Source organism: Conger conger, chromosome 1 (assembly GCF_963514075.1).
Source record: "Conger conger chromosome 1, fConCon1.1, whole genome shotgun sequence".
Taxonomy (NCBI): domain Eukaryota; kingdom Metazoa; phylum Chordata; class Actinopteri; order Anguilliformes; family Congridae; genus Conger; species Conger conger.
The window spans coordinates 58,567,032-58,583,958 of NC_083760.1; the positions used below are offsets into that span (position 1 = coordinate 58,567,032).

Genomic DNA, 16,927 nt, shown 5'->3' on the forward strand with positions numbered 1-16,927 from the left:
TAAATTCATGAATTGCGTTTCTGGTTTAAAAAAAAAAAAATCTAATTACGGTTCACACATCACAGTACTTAAAAATATAGCCTACTTATACAACCGAATGTAACTACTAATATAACCGATTTAGTGTTAGTTATGTTCTGTAACAAAGATGTCATGTGGAGGACCCGAGAACACTGACCATATGCACCATGTATGCTAAAGATCCGAGTATAAAAGTGAACTTGTATTAACAATGGTCACAGGTCCGCTGAACACACGCCTGGATGCAAGAACACTCCCTGCGTATCGAAGATGCGAGGACAGCAGCGAACACATGCTAAGGATGCGCGAGCAGCACTAAACACAACCTGAAGACGTGAGAGTACACGAGTCTCCGGTTAAACTTCTGCGCTTCTTGGACGCGATGGCATGTTTTAGCCATGTGGTCCCACTTTTCTCAGAGTCCAAACACCCCATGCGGCAGGTTGATTTACGCATTTTGCTCCCGAGAAAATCCCAAAATTTTTCATCCACTGCCAATCCGCCCGCCGGCCGGCCCCCCCCCCCCCCCAACTCTCTCAGCTGTGAGGAGCCCTCAGAAACAGTCGGCGCTCCCTTTCTGCTGAAGCACAGATGTTGTCACTAAATCAATTCCCACACTAACAGATGTTTGAGAGAACGCACTGCATAGCTGTAGTCAGGATGACCTTTCCCTAAGTGGCTGTGGACTTTAACCTTGGATTGTTACCGTGTCCCTATTTCAGGACTACGGTACAGTGTTATACCTAATGTCTACAAACCAGATAAAAGCAACACCTCACCAACAAAAAACATCTGCAGGTAAACAAAGGTAATTTTATTTACCCCTCAATTCAGAACATTTTCCACTTGGAAACATTTATACAAAATAATACCAAGTTGGCATCTTTCATGGATAAGTTCTCCATACAAGTTTACAGAATTTCATTATTAAAAATGAGGCACTACAAAATCCTTGCTGCGGACAGTGCTCTGCCTGTCCAATGTGACAAATGGTGAAATCGCTCATAAACAAATCAGAACACTCATTAATGGTACTGGGAATACCATACAGACTAAGCATACAGTACATCTCCCTGTAGCTCTGCCCCCTACCAGGAACAGATATTAAAGTAAAACATTACTCTATATGGAACACCTGTGCACTAAGGATATTAAACAGAGTGCATGTAAGGACCTCACTGGGAATTTTGACTGACTAGGATTAGGCCATATAACTTACTTCATAGCACTCAAGAAAAAAATATTTTCCACATAAAAACAAAATGAAAGATGGAAACCCCCCCCCCCCAAAAAAAAAAAACATACAATACTCAAATATCAGTGTTGGGTTTGGTAGGGGATATCTTGATGCAAAGAAGAAAGACAAGTCTCAATCCCATCAGGTTCTCCCTCATAAAGAAGAGACAGACCAGAACCAAGAGCAAATGGGTCCCATCCTTTGTCTCTTAGACACGCGCACACAAAGGAACACGCGCGCTGACACAGGCGTGCACTAACACGCATGCCTCTTCAGTCCGAATCGCTGCTGTAGTCCCCTGGACCCTCCTGCGCCTCCTCCTCGCTCTCTTTGTCCCAGTCTTTCATGGAGGCGCCCATCATGAAGTCGTCCTTCAGAACACTCCACGCTGGCGTCTCTTCTGCAGGCTGGCCGACCTGCACACACAGGGCCGCGTTAGTACGTACACAGTGACCAAGAAAAATCTGTTAACTCATGGGTATAGGACCAAGCGCAATGTACAATGCCTGGTGCTTTGTTTTATCTTGATAGTAGGATAGTACTTTTTCTGAGCATGGGCACCATTACATTACATTAATGCCATTTGGCAGACGCTCCTATACAGAGCGATCATAATAAAATGTATTATGAATTATGTTCTTCCAGTTCTTCTTACAGTAGCAGAAGCATAGATAGTAAACCGGTTATTAGCAATGCTTCATTTCTGCTTATAACAGCCAGTAGCCTTTCCCCCCCAGCAAGGTGCACCAAGTTGCAGATAGGCTATATTTTAGCTTTTGCTACAAAGGCACCCAACACCACCAACGCTTTTAAAAGGATGGTAAAATAACAATAAGGGTTAATGACAAGGTTTATGACATCAGTCTTAACACATAATTCATAATACAGCTGTAGTCAGATAAGCACGCACAGCCACTCTCCCTGTACTTCTCCAATACAGCAGCCCCACCTACTGGACATAGACATGTACTACGTCCTTTGCAAATTTCACAACTCTCCCAAATCTTCCCCATCTTTGTCCCCACGAACAGAACTCTCCTTGTTAAAGTGGAAAACACCACTCATCTGGGTATTCTAAAACATCCCCGCCTCTCCCTGTAACAATCTATAAGACCCCTGTCTCTCCATATCAGGGTAGAACACCCCTCTCTCCGTATCGGGGTAGAACACCCTTGTCTCTCCATGTATATACAGAACACCCCTGACTCTCTATATCGAGGTAGAACACCCCTCTCTCTCCAAGTATGTGTAGAACACCCCTGTCTCTCCATGTGGGTGTAGAAGACCCCTATCAGTCCATGATAGTGTATAACACCTGTGTCTCTCCAGTAATGTTGGTTTCATTTTATCACACTGCACACACCACTTTTTTGTTGCTTCTGGAGCCTTGTTCCCCAGTGGACTCGGTTCCCCGCAGCACGTCGATGAAGTCCTTCTTGGACACGGAGGACAGAAGCTTGGCCCGTTTCCTCTCCGACCCCCCCACCTCCTTCACCTTCTCCTCCATGTTCTTCTGGTGTTTCCGCACGGCATTGAAGAGCTGCACCATGCCCCTGGGAGAGGGGAGAAGAGAGGAATACAGCAGGTAGACAGGGGGAGAGCAAAAGTTGCATTATAGAAGTAGCAAGTAACTCACATTTTCGTGAAAACACTCAACATGGCAGCACAGCATCACCTACAGTTGTTTGTTGCCGTTTGTGTGATACATGCCCACATATATTTTTGCTAAATAAAATTGTCTTCTCCAAAAAATATACGTATTTTAATTAAATAATATAATTTTACTATATTCCTGGGCATAAAATACAGCTTATTGCCTGTGTTACTCCATACAACCGACTGAATGTCACTCATCTTTATCAAGGGTGGCAGTAATTATGGAGGTGACAGTATTGTGCACAATTGTGCTGTACCTGGTGGCAATCCTTTGCAGGTTTCTCTCAGTCTCTCGGTCTTTTACCACATCCGGCTTCTCCCGACACATCATCTCCCACGCCCGCTTCTTATCCACCTGTCAATTATAGACACAGAGAGCAGATCCATCAGACTTCATTCTCAATGGCCCGCTCACTTTAAACACAACGGCAGACACAGATGTCATTTTAGCTCCACCAATATGCAACACTGCCATTTTCCTCTCAGTCTTGCAAGCAGTCCTTGAAATTAGCTGGTTGGCCACCAAAAAGCAATTTGCTCCTCACAAAAAACTCTCAGTACCTGTTTCTTCTTCTCCAGCTGTTCCTTCTTTATTTTCTCCTTCTCTTTCTCCAGTGCCTTATTCTTTATTAGGATGCCAGCCTTGTTCTCAGGAGTTTTCTTCTGCAGGATTTTAGCCATGGCTTCTGCCCATCCTGCATTGGGGTTGTCCCCGTCCCCTTCCGCCTGTTCTCCTTCCATCGCTCCGTCACCTTCTTCCTTTTCTTCTCCCTCACTCTCTCCATCACCCTCCTCCTCCCGTTCTCCTTCAGAACCTCCATCATCACTTTCTCCATCCGCACTGCTGTCACCAGCGGATGCATCCTCCTCTGCTGAACCTGAAACACAAACATGGAGTTCCAATTGGTTGCCTGTGTCACCGGTTTGCACCGACCACAATCGGTCATAATGTAACACAACAGGGGTGGATAAATTGGTTGTCTGGGCAACAGGGACAACCAGATGTTAGTCCTGGGCGATCAAACCTCAGCAGCGTAAAACAACATAATTTTGCCTTTTCTTGTTTTCCCCTAAACTGCAGCTAATTGATTGGAAATTAATAACATTGGTCAAAAGGACAAGATATGATGTAGCCTACTATTTGTTTGGTGGATTTTCATTGGCTCTCTTGTTCAGTATGTGGGAGCTGTGAATAATTTCACACACCATCAATGAAGCCGGAAATCAAGATTATTCAATATTGCTGCATAGCCTATAACGCGATTAAGTTTGATAACTTTAGCTAAATTGGTTAACGCTGACGTTAGCTAGCTAACAGTCTCTCCAGACAGGACAAGGGTGTAACATTCAGTGACAAACTTGAGTGCCAAATTATTCATTATTATTTTCCTAAGGTTATCATACCTTCAAAATCTCATACCAGCCCATGCCTACATGTAATGAGTGAGATGTGAAGCTTCATTAATTTGACCAAATACTGTAATAACTTAAATTGCCTCATTGGCTCACAAACATATCCTGCTGTTTTGCCTAACAATCTCTTTGCAAGAGCACTTAAAAGCAGAGATTAACCCACGCAAATAATTTTCTATTTGTACCATTACAAATCTGGGCAACCAACCTCCTAAATCTGGTTGTCCTGATGCATCCTTTGGTTGCCCAGATTATAGAAGATAACCGCATACACGTATAAACTTATCCAACCCAGCATAACGAGTACAGGCCATTCAGCCCAGCAATGCTCACCTTTTCCTACCACTAAAGGGTACCTATTGCAAGTCAACAAGCCTGGTCTTGAAAACACCCAGTGTTCTGCCTCCACTACATGTCCTGGCAAACTATTCCACACAGTGAACACTTTGTGTGAAAGAATACTTCCTAATGGCTCCCCACACCAATCAGGCTGTGATTGATCTAATCAAAGTATAACTCATCGCAGTATTAAACCAACTAACAAAGGTTACAGAAATAGGCACCAAACGCACTCCAGACCAGTACATTTTACTTTTAATTTCAAAAACTTGTTTGATAACACTGCTCAGGTCACAGTCAGTTTTACTGCTGGTCAGCTCACAGTTGGTTGCATTACACTGGTGTGCTCAGGTCTCATTCAGGCTCCCCACACTGCTCAGGTCTTGATCAAACTGATAGCAGTGACCAGGTCATGTTCACACACTATCAAATGTGGCCTCCATAAAGGCCAACATTCACCAAATCAGCAATCTGTGAAATACTTCTACGATTTGCACATGTTGACTGCGAGGGCAAACTCCTGGCAAAAATCTCAGTGTATAGCCAGCTTAAGATGTTAAACAATTTCCTACATGACAACATGCAATACAACCCAAGGGATTTTGCCAGGACTGGTTCGTATTGATGAACATGATACAAACAAAACCTAGTTCGTACTTTTCACGCTATTTTTTATGTAGCAAATCGGTCGTTATACTACAGATGGTGAGGAAAAACAAACACCGAGATCTCAGCGTTTTAAAACTAACATCAGGCATGCAACAAGAGCAAATATGTCAGAAGACATGCCACTTTAACGAGGTTAAGTATCATTAGCTAGCTCAGTAAAGATCTCACAAACGAGCATGATCAAACCATCCGACTGTAAGACCATTATGATAGTCAGTGGACTAGTTAGTTATGCCAAATTGTGGCGTAATGACGATGACCGAAAACTAACAATGGCTCGGTATATAAACTGCAAATTCAAGTGAATCAAACAAATAATCGTAGCTGAATGATGAAACATTAAGTTACACGAAAAATTACCAACGGGTTCTTCTAAGCTCACATGTGATCCTTCCACAGACGCCGCCATCTGGCCGGAAATCCTTCTTATTCATGTAATTCGCCGATATAACCACTAAATGGCATATTGCTGCTGCCTACTGAGTCGGAGGACGAACTACAACTCAGGCCCACAGCGTCTCCGTTCATTTTCTGCGCACCTGCAACAGGCAAAGTCTCGCCCCCCGCAACGGGTGTCATACGCCCTCTTCTGGCGTATTCCTGAATTGGCCTGGGCGTGATGGGCAAAGTCGTGGGCGACGCGGAGGCACTCCTGCAACTACTGGGCATACTCACTCTTCCGCTGTCCTTGCTCCTCGGACCCAGGTGGCAGCGCAAATACTGAAGCTCCCAGCTGAACTGCAGGAGGGCACCAAGTGGACTTTCTGCTGTTCTGTAAGCCCACAACACCAGGGGAAGATGCCGGTTCCAGTCGCTTTGGTGATGGCTAGTGAGGATAGCCAGGTGGGTGGCCAAGGTACGGTTAAGCCGTTCCACCAGCTTTTCACTTTGAGGATGGAGGGGGGTAGTTTGGGTTTTCTTGAAGCCCAAGTGATTGCAGACCTCCTGGAACACCTGGACCTGGAAGTTCTGCCCTTGGTCACTGTGGAGCGCCTATAGCGCCCCGAAGCAGCAGAACATCTCCTCCACTAGTGTGTTAACCATGGTTACTGCACTTTCGTTGGGGGTCGCGTATGCCTCTGGCCACTTGGTGAAGTAGTCCATAGCCACGAGGACATACTAGTTCCCCGAGTCAGTGGTGCGGAAGGGGCCCAACACATCAACACCCACCCCACCAGGTACTGTTGCAGGGGGGCTTGCCAGTGTTGTGTTGGGCCTTTCTGGGCAGTACAGGCATCGCAGTAGTCACTTGCACCTCGCTCTGGCCACTTACCCGACTCCAGCCACGGTTGGACTTGGAACTGTGCCAGATCGCCTCTTGCAGCTGCGTTCTGTCAAGGCCCAGGTTCAGCTCAGGATCAAGAGAGTTGCCACCCTGGGAGCACCTGGCTGCGCTCTTCTAGGGCCTTGCAAGGGCACAGGGAGAGGATGTCTGCATCGGCCTGCTTGATGCTGGATTTCAAAGTTGTAGCCTTGTAGCACTTTGTTCCACTGGCCACCTAACCTTCTCCTTCTTGAAATGGAGGAGCCAGGTGAGGGAGGCGTGATCAGTTGTCTGTGAGGTGGGGCAGCAGGTTTGCAATGGTGGAAAAATCTCTTACAAACCGCCGGTAGTAGGACGCCAGGTCCAGGAATCTCTGTAGCTCCGTTATGTTACGTGGGACCAGGCCAGTCCTTTACTGTAGCCACTTTGGCCAGATCTGTGGCCACTCCCTCAGCACTCACCACATGCCCCAGGAAAGTCTTGCCTCAGCAGATTGCACTTTTTAGGGCTCAGGCGTAGCCTGGTGTAGTCGATCCCACCCTGGGTGTGTCGAAGTGTGGGTGTGGCGAAGTGTTCCTAACCCCTAACTGCTCCTGACGAGCTGGTTGATACCTTGCATGGCAGCCAATCGCCATTGGTGTGTGAGTGTGTGTATGAATGGGTGAATGAGAAGCATCAATTATACAGCGCTTTGGATGAAGGCGGATGCGCTGCCACAGGTGCCGGACCTTTTGCCCAGTCTCGGCCGAGGGCTCGGCCTTAGCTGCAGGTCTTGTCAATAGCGGTTGCGGGGGTGCCTATGCTATGTGGCCCGGCTTTTTACAGCCTTGAGAAAGGCCTTGCTTTCTGGGCCTTGCTTTCTCTCTCTCTCTGCCTCTGAGTGGCCAGCGTATTCCTCATTCACTTTGGGAAGGCCTCGGCTCACAGTGCCTGGCAGACAGCTCTCCTCAGCACCCCATCCGCCGTGCCATGCCGCGTGCTGAACTTGAGGTAGGGCTCCAGTGGCTGATTTTGACAGATGTACTGTACAACCCAACCAAATATTGAGGTCTTTCTATGCTTCAGTTAAAAATGTGAAGGGCTCCATTCAGTTCCATGGCACTTAAGTCTGGAATGCATTGTAGTATTTCCAGACTTCAGTGCCATGAAACAATGAGTTTCCAGTTTAACAGCAGTGAACACGCTAAAATATTGGCAGTTATATATCTATCAATGTTGGCCTACATGGGGAATTATAAGAAGTGCATACAACCCTGACTGTTCTTGTTGTCGAGGTCAGTTTGAGTGTAGCATTGAAGAATACAAATCTCTTTTCAGATAAAATTCTAAATTCCCCCCTTTTGCAGAGGACATTGGTGACCAAGTCAAAGTCACCAGGTTACAAAATGTACTGCACCAGATTTATTTTGTTTCAGGGCCCCTCACAATGGAATTTAATGGAGGGATTATAAAGTGCATTTCAAGGATATGATATTTCATTCAGTTGCACACAGTTATAATATCAGGTTTGTCACAGCATACAGAGACAGTGAAAGAGCGAAGCAGCACAGCAGTAGGATTAACTGTGTAAACCATTAAACATCTGCTGTAAATAGCATAAACAAATGACAGAATGGTAATCAGTTGAAGTCAGTAGAATCAATAATATGATTCAGATTACATTACATTACATTTATTCAGCAGACACTTTTATCCAAAGCGACATGCAAAAGTGCATATCATGGTCATTAGAACAGACTACAGAACAGGTTGGATGAGGTACAATTCACATAGAATCAGTTGTACAGCCATGAAGTCTAGTACACACGTCAATAAATAATATATATATATATATATATATATATATATATATATATATATATATATATATATATATTTATTTTATTATTTTATTATTTTATTTATTTATTTATTTTTATTTATTTATTTTTTATTTTTTTTATTTTGTACCAGCCACCCCCATCTCAGAAAGAGAAGCAAACAAGAAAAAAATTAATTGTGCCTCAGACAAACCACACAAATGAAGAAAGATCATAAAATTAATAAGTAAATAAATTAGCAGTAATTACAACCAAACTGTAATCAAAGGTCTGTGTTCTACTTCATAGATCTATGGTACTGTACACTGAACAGCAGTTCAGAGTAAAACAGTCCTGTAAAATAAAATGAGGTGTAAATCAGGAGGAGAAACTTCAGGTGCGCTGAAAAGTCTGGACAAAGGAGAACATAAGATCAAAGAGGAGGTCCTCAGAGGTCCATTATGAGAATGACTCCGGAAACCACCAGAACTGTGAATTGCTCTGCTGTCCCGAACGTAGTTGTCCAGAGCCCGATACCTCCCAGAATGGCTGACCCCAGTGCGGCAGACCCCAGTGCCACCGACCCGATGACGGCACCATCTTGTGTCCCCACAACGGACCTCGCCTTGCCCGCTGCTTCACAGTAGATCATGACCACTTCCTTTGTTCCTGCGAGTCGAGGTGCGGATGCTGCCGCCACTGTCACTCCCACTGTCCTCATTGTTTTATGTGGTGACCCTAGCACAGCGCCACCTGCTGCCCCCAGTACTGCCAGCGCCATGCCTTTGGATCCGAACTGCGCTCCCGTTGCGACACCCACTGCACCAAGGGACAGTCCTGCCGCTCCGGAGGCTCCCAGCAAGGCACCAGCCATGATGCCTGTGGACCACTGACCTGCTACTGCCTGTAGGGCCTTCAGCAGCACCCACACGGCTGAGCACACCCAAACCGACACGCCCTCGGCCTTGGCTCCCTCTGCCAGCCCCAACGTCACCGTTCCCAGAGCGGCTCCCACAACTCCCGCCAAATGCAGTGCGACTGGCGCCAGGGAATGCAGGAGGGTCACCATGAGGGGCTGCACTCCTGCTGTTTGCCAGCCCTTGCCTGCTCCTGCCCCGAGCAGGTATCCGGAGAGGGCCACAATTTTGCCAAACAGCCTGCCTAGAAATGTGCCAGCATGTTGCCTGTGACCTGGGATTTCCCCCAAAGCCCGCTCAGTGACAGTTCCCAGTCGAATTGCGACCGGGACTAGGATCACTCCGACTACAACCAACCCCAGGACTGGTGCCAGAACGTCTCCTCGCTCTTCTGTTAACAGATCCGCTGACACGAGTCCCAGTACCACTCCCATAAACATGGTGATGAAGACTTTTGCCAGAAACATCTTCATTTGTTTCAGCCTATTCTTTGCCTCCCACTTCACTGTCAGTGCAATGAGGATGGCTATTTCAGTGGCAAAGAGCACCAGGCACAGAATTTTGCTGAGCACCTCCCCTGTGACTACTCCCACTGCTGCTCCAAGGCCTGCCCCTCCAGCTACGGCCCCCAGAGCTGTCACCACCCCGACCAAGACCAGCGCGACGTGAGGGTTCCATCCAGCCTTGGCCGTCAACACTGTGACTCTAGCGCCCAGTGCTAGTCCAGTGGCAGCAGAGAGGAAGACCAGTGCCAGCCCTGTGCAACACAGCATTGCCCCCGCACCGTATGGCCCCACCACTCCTGCTACTCTCACTGCCGTGACCACCAGGGGGCCCTCTGTTGTCAGTGCAATCTTCTCCACTTCTGTGGCTGTCTCTGTTGCAAGGCCTAGTGCATACCCACCAACAACTGCCCTCAGAACCACACCCACTGCTGTTCCGAGTTCTGAGAGAGTGAGAGAGAAAGAGAGGGGGGGAGAGTCAGAATAGATACACTGAAGCATGCACACACCTGCAGGTCTCTCCCTCTCTCTCTCTCGCTCTCTCTCTCTCTCTCTCTGTCTCTCTCTCTCCCTCTCATTCAAATGAACTTGTGATCAGTTGAGGAAATCATGTTTGTTTACAAATAGTATCTTTACAAGAGCAAAAAATATCTGGCAGAACTAGTTTGGCTACCACGCCCTATTCTTGAACTCACGTTGTTAGCTTTCCAGAAGTCGCCTGATTTGTCTGCCATTCAGACGTATCTCAGAAGTGAATGGTTATGGGAATAGAACTTACTGCTAAATGAGCAAAGCCGGTATCTCGACGTCTAAAGGACTGTAAATCTTTGTTGAGAGACGTTTTGACATAAACGACCTAGGTCAACCACAATATGCCACAGGTTTTACCTGTTTTACCAAGAAAATCTTTACTTTTCTGCCAAATGTTTTCAGGTTTTCAACTTTTCAGCACAAAACAGATCACTGGGTGAGCAAAACCTTACTTACATACAATTTATTTCTATCCTGCATCAAGTCAATGGACAGATACTCTTATCTATTTGCATGCAAATGTGGTTTGGATATTATTTGACAGAGGCACGTGCCTCTGTTAATACAAATAAATCTTGTAAAACTTTCTGTAGACATTGACCTGGATTGGGAGTTAATGTACGAATAGATATGCACCTGTTACAGTAAGTCTGCAACATCACTGTTCTTTATTAAAGAGGACTTTTGTCTAACAGGCTACCGCTCCACAACTAAGCCTTGTTCTATGAAAATGATCCAGGAGTTACTTACCAAGCTGCGGTGGTGCCATAGCAATCTCTAGCTGGTAAAAAGGCACATCGGTACTTGTCACAATACCCTCTCTTTTCTTGTGGTTCTGGTACAATGGAATGAACGAGGCTGGAGTTTCCCATAAATATATACATGGGACTTCCTGTCTGCTAGAGCTACAGCTATGAGAAGCAGTTGCGACACTGCAGGACTGTCAACAGAAGGCGATGTGTGTCAGTTTGGTTCATCCAGACAATATACAGTAGCTTCTTATACAGTAATAATCAGCAGTGTGTAGAAGAGATTCCATCCTATTGTTTACCAGTGTTTAGCAGAGACTATGTACAAATGTTCACCTATGTGGAGAAATTATTATGTGATAATTATCAGCAGTGTGTGGAGGATAGTTTCTCTCATTATCATCAAAGGTCAGTATTCCCTGACGTCACTCATTGCTCAACATAACAATACAACCTGTTGCCTAACTATTGCCTATCAGCAACTCAATATTTGGTTGTTTATGTTTTACAAATGATGAAAAATCATTACAATAATTTTGCTAGTCCAAGAGTGTTGTATGAATGTGGTCAGAATTTATTTAAAGATACTTATTCACTTAAACAACACTCCAGTGTTTTTTAATTACATTTTACAATCTAAAGCACAGTTATGACACAAAGCAAATGAACAAATGTGATAGATATCAAAGATTTCAGTTTACATCAAGTTCTGCTAACCTCATTAGTTATATGGCATTACCTTTAGACTAATCCAGAACTTGAAGGTTCATAATGCAGGGCAGTTTATGTTTTCGTATCATCTCTGGCTCCTTTCATGCTGACACACAGAAGTAACATTAAAGTCATGAGTGACAAAGCAAAAAAAGAGCAGGAAGGGAGATATTTTTAAAAGAAAGTGAAAGTGCAATCGAGATAGATTATGCAAGTAAGCTTTCTAAAAGCAGAGCCAGCACTAGAGGGTGCTGTGTGGCTGTAATCCTGAGTTACTCAGACGTACACTGGCCCTGCGGATAGTGTGAGTGGCTGTAATTCTGAATTACTCATGCTTGACCATACAGGCAAAGACCTCTGCAGACTCTGAACTGAACGGGACATGAGAAGGGTGCTGGTCATGTAATAGGTCCCATCAGGGCTGCACACTGATTGGCTGTCCAGCTTCTCCCAGGTGGCTGCATGCCCACGGTCCAACTCACACGCACAGTATCTGGATAGAATTGGTTCACCATACAGACCACCGTGGATTTGTTGGTGATAGATATCTCCTCACGGGATGGTGGCACCACAGGAGAAGACATGGCATGAACTATGGAAGGAGTCAACATGATAAGAACTGGTTAGTCACCTTACAACACCATGGCAATGTCACATCAACTTCACAAAATTACTGCATATTTTTACATTTTCAATAGTTTTCCATCGACATGGATTCATTGCTTTGCAAAGCTCAGGATAAATGTACATGACAAATGATTCCATAAACTATGCCAAACAACCTAGTACATCTTTCCTTCATCACTTTACATTTAGCTATATAAAAAATGGTACAGTGCAATCCAGTCCTATTCCAAAATACGATTTACCTATTACGTTTTAAAAAAGAATTTATAGCACAATAGTCTGTTTCACTGATAAATCTAGCTTGACTGAACATTATTTACTCAAGAAATGAGAACAACATATTTTCATAAAAATGAAATTGCAGCCCAACCCAAATTAAAATTGATGCCTCAGATGGACTAAACAGGACTGCAACCTGCAACCTATGCTGAAATGTTGATGTCTGGAAAATAATTACCAACAAACCATAAAACCTGAAAATAATGCCCTTGCAAAGCTAGGAATAACTTGTTTTACAATGAACTCATATTGTTAATATTTTAAAAGATCTGATTGCCTCTGATTGTTAACTTGGTTCCTGCTGCTAAAGTGTACCACAGTGCTCTATACAGAGGGATATGCTGTACAAAAACCTCTTCTGCATTCACATAGACCCGAGCAATTCACTCTCGCAATCTAATTCATAAGACAGGGTCCGACTCCTGCTTTAAAAAGATAAGAACTTGGACACCATCCAGCAACAAGAGATTGAGTTGTTGAAGCACATTGAGGCCTGCCTTATAGTATGCTTTTTTGAGTTCAGCTCCATTCTTATGTGCTGTCACTTAAAGATGTCAAACAAGATTGTTTTGTAAAATGGGAGCAGATGATGTTCTCCTAAAATCGTAGTGTAAAAACTGTTTCTTACCTGCTCACTGAAGAGAACCTGCAGTTTCTGTTCTGAGATGCAGGCCAGGGAGTAGGTTTTTGTATGATACTCTATCACTGTGACGGCATCTTACTGTACTGTCCACAGAAGCACATCCCTTTATCTTCAAATTGAATGTTACTTATGCTGAATGTTAAATCTTTGGAGCCTTGCTGCCAGGAGCCACTGTAACGAGTCCCAGGGAACTTCTTAGCGTGCAACTTGTGCATCAGGAGTCTGGGGGCAACCCCAGGCTGGATCAGATACAGGCCCATGTTATCATTGATGTTCTCTGATGCACTACATCAGCACTAAATCAACCAGAGATGGTCACACTCTCATTCGCCATCAGAGGGAACTTGGCAGGAGACTGTGAGATGCTGATCTGTCAGTTTTTTGCGAGTATCACTTTTTCACTGTTAAACAAACACAATTCTGGAACTACCATTTGGAAATAGAAATACAGTCATATATTACATGAGATAATTATACAACTAACAGTGAATCAGGATCAGGAGACTGGGAAGTAACAGCAGTGTCCTCATGTTGAGAATGGAAGACTTTGGCGATTCAGGCGAAGACGAAATAAGAGTGACTTCAGTGTCAAGGGGTTTTTAAACACTCACAGCAGGAAGTTCCCTTTATGAAAACATGGTGGCAGGTCTGACCAACAGAACAAAAACTCAGTGTTTCTGAAAGGAAGACTTGCATGAATGTAACTTTGGAATGACACAAAATGTAATGTAAAATAAGTCTTGATTGCTTTTACTGTGATGAGTTACACTTCCATTTGATTTCACTTATATTTTGTTGTTACATTATTTGTATTGCTATTTTTTGCATTGCAGTATTGTTATTTTGCCATCTTGCCATGAAGTCAGTTTTCAAAGACAGTATGAAGACAAAACAGTGATTGCATGCTTTAAAACATTTTTTTTAAGAACTGTTAATATTAGTTAGAAGTGTACCATTGATTAGTGCCCTTAATAGAGAATGCTGACTAGCTACACAACTGCAGTGTGAAGGAAGGACACATGTGGTTGAATAGCAGATGTGATCTTTTTTTATATGAGCTATTTTTATATTAGCTATTTTTATAGTGTGAATTCAGGAAATAAGGGATGTCACCCCCTCCCTTGCACGTATAATAGAGCTGAGCCAGTCATGCCAAACAATTGCCTTCTCAAAATAAACTGTTTGTAACATCATTAAGATGTCTTTTTATTTGTTAATTAACAATGTGTCAAAATGAAATGGCATTTTTGGTTATTGAGCCTCTTAAGAAATGAATGATTTTGCTCAAATTTAAATAACTTGGCTGGTATCACTTCCATAGATTGTAACTAAACCAAGGTATATACAGTAAGGTGCAAAACTTTGGGCACCCCTGGTTTAAATGTCTGTTACAATGAATCTGGATGGGTTTGAAAGCAAACCTGAACTGTAGATGGTACAGAGTAAAATACGAGACCTGTCTGAAAATTCTAAAGCATGATTGCCCTTTGCAAAAGTTTGTGATTATTGTGGATTATTCTTTGTTACTTTTTAGAAAGATGATTACTAAGGCCCATATTTACTTGTTAGGGCTTCAATGAGTCATGTGAGTATAATTCCAGGGCTGAACCTTTTATTCTGAAGTAACACCATGCCTTCTAAGGTATCCAACTGCAGTGGCAGTCCAATGATTTCAGAATTAAGATGTTTTATTTCCATCAAGAAGGAGATGGCTACAAAAACTCTCTCAGTGTTTCAAACTATTCCTATTTCCACTGTCAGAAACATTATTAGAAATTGGAAGATAAATGTAACAGATCAAGAAACATTTCAGATAGAATAGCCTGAGACCTAGTGAGAAATGCTCAGAAGAACGGCATCACTGCAAAAGAGCTGCAAAAAAGAGTATCAGACACAGGTCTATCTGTTCACAGGCCAACAATACAACATACTTTAAACAATAAAGACCTGTGGCAGTTACCAGAAAGAACGACCTCAACAAAATTAAGTATCTGAAGTATGCAAACGAAAATATTGAGAAGCCTGAAGCATTTTGGAATAATGTGCTTTGGACTGATAAAACCAAAATTTCACTTTTTGGCCACTACCAACAAAGGTATGTTTGGGGAAAAAAAAGGATGAAGCCTTTGTAGAGAAGAACACCTTGCCAACTGTGAAGCATGAAGGTGTATCCATTATGTTTTGGGGTTGTGTTATAGCTGGGGGCACAGGAAATATTGTGCGAGTGGAAGGAAGAATTCCACTAAATATCAAGAAATTCTAGAGGCTAATGTTCAAAGGGCAGTCCAGACATTGAAGTTGAAGAGAGGTTGGGCATTCCAGGAAGACAATAATCCAAAGCATACCTCTAAATCAACCATGAAGTACCTCCAGGAAAGACGGATGAAGGTTTTGGAATGAGCACCACAGTTCCCAGACTTGAATATTATTGAAAATCTGTGGAGAGATCTTAAACATGCCATAAATGCAAGGAGGCCAAATAATATTTCTGACCTGGAGATGTTCTGCCAGGAAGAATGGGCAAGAATTCAAAAAGTGAGAATTGAAAGACTCTTAGCTGTCTACAGGAAGCATTTATAAGCTGTTATAATTGCCCAAGGAGGAGTTACAAAGTACTAACTGACAGGGTTCTCAAACATTTGCACAGGGCCTTTTTCCTTTTATTTTTTATTTTTTTTTGATTATTTAAGAACTAAGCTTGCTTTAAAGTTTGAAGTATTATGTCATGTTGACATACCATTTAAAAGCCTGTTTGACATTATTACATTACATTTTTGGCATTTGGCAGATGTACAGTTAAGCAGGAGACAATCAGGGTTAAGGGCCTTGCTCAAGGGCCCAACGGCTGTGCGGATCTTATTGTGGCTACACCGGGATTAGAACCACCGACCTTGCATGTCGCAGTCATTTACCTACTACACTACAGGCTGACCAGGGGTGCCCAAACTTTTGCATACTACTGTACCAGTTATTCTAAAATATATTTGGAATCAATTCTTCTCATGTGAGATTGTTTGCAGTTATTAGGCTATGACCAACCTTTCATATGATCAGAAGACATGAGATCATCCATTCATTTTCAAACTCACCCTGCATACACTTGGGTATATGATAGACACAATTTTATTTACATGATATGGTATGGTATACGTGGTTTTGTCAGATTTCTATTACAGTGACCACAGCTCAGGTAAAGCAAATCATGTTTATATCCATTTTCATTCCTTTAAGCACATTCCTTTTCAAAAGACTCAGGCCTGCTGTCACCCATTCTGTTTCTTTACACAGTTTTTTTGTGTGTAGATGCTAGTAGAGCTTAAATAATTTGTGGAAAAATACAGTACATTTGACTGAAAAAGGAAGGGTTCATAGTTTTGCCTGCCAGCTTGGCTTGAAAAAATGTTCACTTGAAATGGATATTTCACAGTCTGCAGTATCACTTTCTGACTGGCTTTGTGAACCAGTTTCATTGTGATTCTGTTTTAGCACTTCACAGCTGCTGAGCTAATATACAAATCCCAGAGAGTTCGCCTTGGGAGTTTGAGAGGGGGGAAGAGGTGTTTCTGTTC

The 16,927-nt window shown here is 43.5% G+C and overlaps 2 protein-coding genes across 3 annotated transcripts; both read right to left on the bottom strand.

The window, feature by feature from the left end:
* Window positions 1–814: 814 nt before the first annotated feature.
* On the bottom strand, window positions 815–5,829 carry rrp15 (ribosomal RNA processing 15 homolog). Its single transcript, XM_061258012.1, has 5 exons — window positions 5,696–5,829; window positions 3,476–3,792; window positions 3,172–3,269; window positions 2,622–2,811; window positions 815–1,674 (listed from the first exon to the last, which is right to left on the bottom strand). The coding sequence occupies exons 1-5, from the start codon at window positions 5,742–5,744 to the stop codon at window positions 1,531–1,533; spliced, it is 798 nt and encodes a 265-aa protein (XP_061113996.1). The 5' UTR covers window positions 5,745–5,829; the 3' UTR covers window positions 815–1,530.
* A 2,706-nt stretch (window positions 5,830–8,535) lies between these two features.
* LOC133121558 (uncharacterized) lies at window positions 8,536–11,945 on the bottom strand. Of its 2 annotated transcripts, none has more exons than XM_061230822.1 (2): window positions 11,838–11,945; window positions 8,536–11,289 (listed from the first exon to the last, which is right to left on the bottom strand). In XM_061230822.1, exon 2 carries the CDS (start codon window positions 10,317–10,319, stop codon window positions 8,847–8,849), a length of 1,473 nt encoding a protein of 490 aa, XP_061086806.1. In that variant the 5' UTR covers window positions 10,320–11,289; window positions 11,838–11,945; the 3' UTR covers window positions 8,536–8,846. The 2 variants fall into 2 exon arrangements, with proteins under 2 accessions (XP_061086806.1, XP_061086814.1); XM_061230830.1 differs by having other exon boundaries at window positions 8,536–10,261; window positions 11,100–11,934.
* Window positions 11,946–16,927: the final 4,982 nt, after the last annotated feature.